Raw genomic sequence first — 6,305 nt, 5'->3', positions numbered from 1 at the left:
AGGATGACCTAAGTGGAATGCAAAAAATTTCAACGGGACACTAATATGATATAAAAGAGGATTTTAATCATTATGGTAGTATGCAAATACTGACTCTAACATTGGCCTTATTTGGGGATGGCAGCTCCTTGGAGGTGCCAAGAACATCGTAGACCAAGTAGCCTTACCATATGGGCCAATACAGTCAAAAACTCAAAACTGACTCGAAACTAACTTACATGACTAAGGACTGAATATTAAAAGAGCAGAAAATCAATGAAGCTCCATGGCCTTCACTTCAAGCTCTGAACTCCAATGATCTTCAGATTCACACTTGCAGAAAATTTAAAATGTATGTACAATGAAACCAGGACAATTCAGAAAATATAATGCTTCAGGAGCCTACCATTGACTGGTCCTCCTAAGCATGGTTCTCCATTCATCTCCTCCAACAAGAAAGCATTTTGTAGAATTGAGTCTCTGATCCATATCAAGTTATGAGAAAACATTTCGGCTAAAATCACTATGATATATTTGTCGACGTGCTTCGAACCAACGAGTGTGGTTCATCGTCAGGACAAGTTGAAGAATCAGACCATGGTTGCATGTTAAATAGGGAGAGCAAATCTTCCAATAGCTAAGTTTGACTCGGAAACGGTTTATGGGGGACTGACTAACGGTTGTATTTGACCATATAACGGCTAACTTTGACCAACCAATCGAACTCAATTGAATTAAGGGATAAGGACATGGACCAATTTTTTTTATTTAATACTATTTTAATTATAATAATTTTATTAGATAAGCTTAATCAATGAATTTATATCTATTATTATAATATACTCTCGGTTCTTGAATGTTAAATTAATAATTTTATGAATACTCTAATGCTTAACTAAACTTGTAGTATTAATAATTAAGAAAAAATAACTATATTTATGTTAAAATGCTTCATAGTGAATTATATTAATGATATTATGTATTTATTATCTTTAACATCCTTCTAACTATAGTATTAATATTATAGATTTAATTATTACTTTAAAATTATATATTATATTATTATTACTTAATAATTAATAATCCTAAGTTATTATTGGCTTGTATCTTTTTATAAGTGGAGCCCAATAATTAAATATGTATATTTAAGCTATCTAATAAATTCTATATTAGATATATCTAGTAAATTTAAGGGAAAAAATATGATGGAAAATTCCTAAAAGGACTAAAAAGACAAAAAAAACCAAAAAATAAGGACTTATTACTCTTAATATTCTTATAACTCTAGAATTGATATTATAAATTTAATTATTATAGTATTCTTATAGTAGTATTATTCTTATTGATGTTAATTTTAATGGATCGTATAGCTTATCAATAGGGCTTAATAATTAAATATAAACTTAAAGCTATCTAATGCATACATAATCATTCCAATAAATTTAGAAGACAGGAGACAAGGTGGAAGAAACCGACTAGGAAGAGAGGGCAGGGATCCAACAACTGTTGATCTTCCAGCCATCATCTCTATTGAGATTGCTTGGCCTTTTTTCAATCTCAATGGCTTCTCTAAATTTCTGGTGGTGAAACTGTGGAACCTTAGCAATAACTCGGGCCTCCTCAATACAAACATGATGCTTGGTCTTCTCGGCATGCTCTGCAAGGGCGAAAGATCGAGTTCTCCCATGTTTTAGGTCTGTTGAGTGCTCATTAATCCTATGACTAATAGAGTGACCAGTATCTCCAACGTATGGGGTCCCACAAGAACAGGGAATAATATAGATGCCGTTCATGTCTTTTTTAGTATCCGCTAAAAAAGATATCTAGGGTTGTGGCTCTAGCTATCAAATCCAGTAGCTCGGTGAGTTCCTTGTGCCATAAACTCATTGAAAGTAACCCCATCACTCCCAGGATCTATGGGCTTCCAAAGATTCACAAGGAGGGGGCTCCCCTTAGGCCCATTGTCAATACTATCAAAGGTCCCACCTACCTTCTTGCTAAATACATGGCCTTGAAGCTTAGACCCTTAGTTGGCCTTACGGATTCCTTCGTCAAAGACTCTGCATCCTTTGTTGAAGAGCTTAAAGGTATTAGATTGACCCCGGGGACATTCTTGTAAGTTTTGATGTAGTCTCCCTCTACACTTGTATTCTTATAAAGGAGGCTATGGAGGTTATCAACCGACTCACGGACCCTGATACCGCTATGTTGGTTGAGATCTGTCTCACTTCCTTTTTTTTCAGATTTGAGGGTGAGTTTTTCCGATCGACCCTAAGGACATGAAAGGTGTCTATATTATTCCTTGTTCTTGTGGGACCCCCTACGTTGGAGAGATTGGTCGCTCTATTAATCAGAGGATTAATGAGCACTCAGCAGACCTAAAACATGGGAGAACCCAGTCTTCCGCCCTTGCAGAGCATGCCGAGAAGACCAAGCATCATGTTTGTATTGAGGAGGCCCAAGTTATTGCTAAGGTTCCGCAGTTTCACCACCAGAAATTTAGAGAAGCCATTGAGATTGAAAAAAGGCCAAGCAATCTCAATAGAGATGACGGCTGGAAGATCAGCAGTTGTTGGATCCCTGCCCTCTCTTCCTAGTCGGTTTCTTCCACCTTGTCTCCCATCTTCTAAATTTATTGGAATGATTATGTATGCATTAGATAGCTTTAAGTTTATATTTAATTATTAAGCCCTATTGATAAGTTATATGATCCATTAAAATTAATATCAATAAGAATAATACTACTATAAGAATACTATAATAATTAAATTTATAATATCAATTCTAGAGTTATACGAATATTAAGAGTAATAAGTCCTTATTTTTTGGTTTTTTTTTTCTTTTTAGTCTTTTTTAGGAATTTTCCATCATATTCTTTCCCTTAAGTTTACTAGATATATCTAATCTAGAATTTATTAGATAGCTTAAATATACATATTTAATTATTGGGCTCCACTTATAAAAATATACAAGCCATTAATAACTTAGGATTATTAATTATTAAGTAATAATAATATAATAATATAATTTTAAAGTAATAATTAAATCTATAATATTAATACTATAGTTAGAAGGATGTTAAAGATAATAAATACATAATATTATTAATATAATTCACTATGAAGCATTTTAACATAAATATAGATACTTTTTCTTAATTATTAATACTACAAGTTTACAATTGTTGAATTGAGGCTTCTGTGATCCATAACAGGTTTACCAGAGATTTTTCAGTGTAAATCACAAGATCTATCATTTGTCGACGTGTTTCGAACCAACTAGTGTGGTTCATCGTCAGGACAAGTTGAAGAGTCAGATCCAGCTTTGCATGTTAAATAGCTTCGAGCAGAGCCTCCAACGGCTAACTAGGCCAACGGCTAAATTGGACAGGGGACCTTAAATAAATAATCAAAATTAATAAGGGACTAGCCTCTAAATAAAATAAAAATAATTAAATTTAAATGGTTGTTAATTTAATAAAAATATAATTAATTTAATATCGTAGGTTAATAATATAATAGTTAGTTGGTAGTTGTTGCGCGCTTGGCCCTGCTCCGCAAGGTCCGCACCCTGCGCATCTGATCCCTGCGGCCTCATCCACTTCTGCATCCTTCGGCAGCTGCGAGTGGGTCCGCCAAGTGGCCCTTCTTCTGGCTGCGGTCGTCCAGAGATCGCCCGTCGAAATCCCTAGCTTCCAGCTACGGCTGCCTAGGGTTAGAGTTGAATCTCCATGGAGGAGCCGGATCCCCCCTGGGATCTTCCTCCCCTCCTCCATCCTCTGCTGCCGAGGCCTTCAGATCCTTGTTGGCCTCTCTACCCAAGAAGAAAGCCATGGAAGCCGCTAAGTTCGTAAAAAGGCTCGTAGACATCCCTGAGATCGCTCTTCTCCCTGAAGGTCCGATCCAAGTAGCTCTTTATTTGTCAGAACGAGCCCTGGTGGGTCAGTTTACAGGCCTCTGGCCCTCACCAAAATCAACAGAGAACTGGGTCTCCAGAAACTGGGCTCCGCTGATCAAGGGCAAGGTAACATCTTACTTCCTCGGAAGAGGATGCTTCCTCTTTGAATTCTCAGAAAAAGAGGACAAGGACCTTATTTTCAGAAATGGCCCCTACTTCATGAGGCCTCAAGGGCTGTACCTGAACAAATGGATGCCAGATTTCGACCCGGCAATGGATGTACCTTCAGCAGTCCCAGTATGGGTAAGACTCCCCAATCTTCCGGTCCATTGTTGGAACTGGGATTCCCTGAAACACATCGGAAACACCCTGGGGAAATTCATAGACAGGGCCAATAATAGAGACTAGTATGACTGCGCCAGAATCTGCGTGGAGGTGGATTTGGAGTTCGGTCTTCCAGAAGCTATCAAAATAAGGGCGGGTCCGTGGATGCATATTTAGAAACTGGACTATGAGCAGCTACCATTCAAATGCCGGAAGTGTCAAGTCTACGGTCATTTCGCTAGAGATTGCCCGTCCAAAGGGGTTGAAGAAAAAGGGAAGAAGGAAGGATGGAACCAGGCGAAGAGATCCAAAACTTCCTTCAGGAAGTCTGCAAATGCTAACACCAGAGCCCCCCAAATGGGCCCTGCTTAGCAGCCGCCCATGGAAAGTCAAGGGAACAGAATTGAGATCCTTGGATCAGAAACCATAATTATCCAAGAGATAGAACCCCGAAAGAAGTCTCTCCGCCTAAATCTAAAAGTGAACCAGAGAGATCCAAAGGTAAGATGTCAGAGGACGAGGAAGAAACCCAAGAATCCGAGGAATCGGAGGAAGAAGGGAAATAGGGGAATCGCAGTCCACCCCCAGAAGATCTACAAGAGGCCGAATGTCAACAAAAGAAAAAGGGAGAAAGAAACATACGAAGACAAGCTCCAGGGCAGCCAGCCTACGCTAGAGAAACTCCTAGCAAAAACTATGAAGACAAAGAAGACGCAAACCCAGGGCTCCAAAGGAGCTCACCACAGCAAAAGTAAATAATGAAGATAGTCTCCTGGAATTGCGGAGGAATGGGATCTAAAGCCAAGGAAGATGCGATGAGAAGTCTGATAAGGCAGGAAACCCCGGATATCCTCCTCATCCAGGAGACTAAAATGGAGGAATCAGCATTCCTCCAAGCAAGTAGAAAGTTTTGGAAAAAAGATGGAGCGCATGCAACCTCAGCCCAGGGAGCTTCAGGAGGACTTGGGTCGCTTTGGAATCCAAATAAGTACTCCCTCATCTCTAAGTCCCTGAATACTCATTGGATATTGTTAAATTTGCAGCACTTATAATCTAAAGAAATTATTAGTCTGGTCAATGTATATGTTCCTAATCATGCAGGTGAAAAGAAGCTATGTTGGGACTCCATCAAAAACCTGGCAGATCTGGAATATTTGGGGAACATCATCATTGCAGGAGATTTCAACCTCACTCTCATGTCATCAGAAAAGAGAGGAGGTAGTATTTTCAGAGAACGGACAAGAGAAACAGTAGAGGATCTCATGCAGGATTGGGATCTGATTGATATCAAGCCAACCACTGGCCAGTACACGTGGTCAAACAAAATGGCTGGACCAGGACACATAGCTGCAAGACTGGACCGTTTCTTGGTGCAAAGCTCCTTCCTTCTCATTGGATTGGAAGCTAGATCACGCATCCTGCACAGCAGTACATCAGAACACAAGCCTATCAGCTTGGAATTGCTGACCACTAAAGATTTGGGGCCTATTCCATATTCAGATTCAGCTCTCTCTAGATCAAGGAGGCGGACTTCATGGATAAGGTCAGAAACTGCTCAAAAAACCCAGTCAAGGGTTCTGCCTTCTTTGTGTGGGAGGAAAAAATCAGAAGAGTGAAAGCCATGCTAAAAAATTGGGCCAAGACCTTGCCCAATCCAGCTGAGGAAAGGAAAAAAATTCAATTAGAACTTGAAAGGCAACACCTTCAACTTGAGACAGCTGAAATTTCAAAAGAAGATCTGGAAAAAGAGCCAAACTTCAGCAAAAATTCCACAAAGCATGCCTGGCTGAAGAAGAGTACTGGAGGCTCAAATCTAGAAGTCTTTGGCTTAAAGCTGGAGATAGGAATTCCTCCTTTTTTCACAAACAATCTCAAGCTAGGAAAGGTCGGAACTCCATCATAGAAATAAAAGAAGAAAACAGTGTCCTAAGGGACTTTGCAAACATAAAAAAGGCAGCCTCAGAGCATTTTGAGAAGCTGTACAGGGAAGATATCAGAGCAGACCAAAATGACAGCCTTCTAGATGCTGTCCCTAAGCTCATCACCTCCAAAATAAATCAGGTTCTAGAAAGCAAAATCACGCTCAAAGAAACCAAGGAGGCTCT

General features: G+C 39.3%; 1 protein-coding gene across 1 annotated transcript; it reads left to right on the top strand.

Annotated features, from left to right (window-relative positions):
- The first annotated feature begins 3,810 nt into the window (after positions 1 to 3,810).
- LOC149152159 (uncharacterized) lies at positions 3,811 to 4,284 on the top strand. Its single transcript, XM_089443397.1, has one exon. The coding sequence runs from the start codon at positions 3,811 to 3,813 to the stop codon at positions 4,282 to 4,284; it is 474 nt and encodes a 157-aa protein (XP_089299523.1).
- Positions 4,285 to 6,305: the final 2,021 nt, after the last annotated feature.

This window comes from Pinus tabuliformis, chromosome 9 (assembly GCF_031772625.1).
Source record: "Pinus tabuliformis cultivar Carrire ecotype Pingquan chromosome 9, CPIR1, whole genome shotgun sequence".
Lineage (NCBI taxonomy): Eukaryota > Viridiplantae > Streptophyta > Pinopsida > Pinales > Pinaceae > Pinus > Pinus tabuliformis.
The sequence above is the reverse complement of the archived record's forward strand: the minus strand, read 5'-3'. Positions and strand labels throughout refer to the sequence as shown.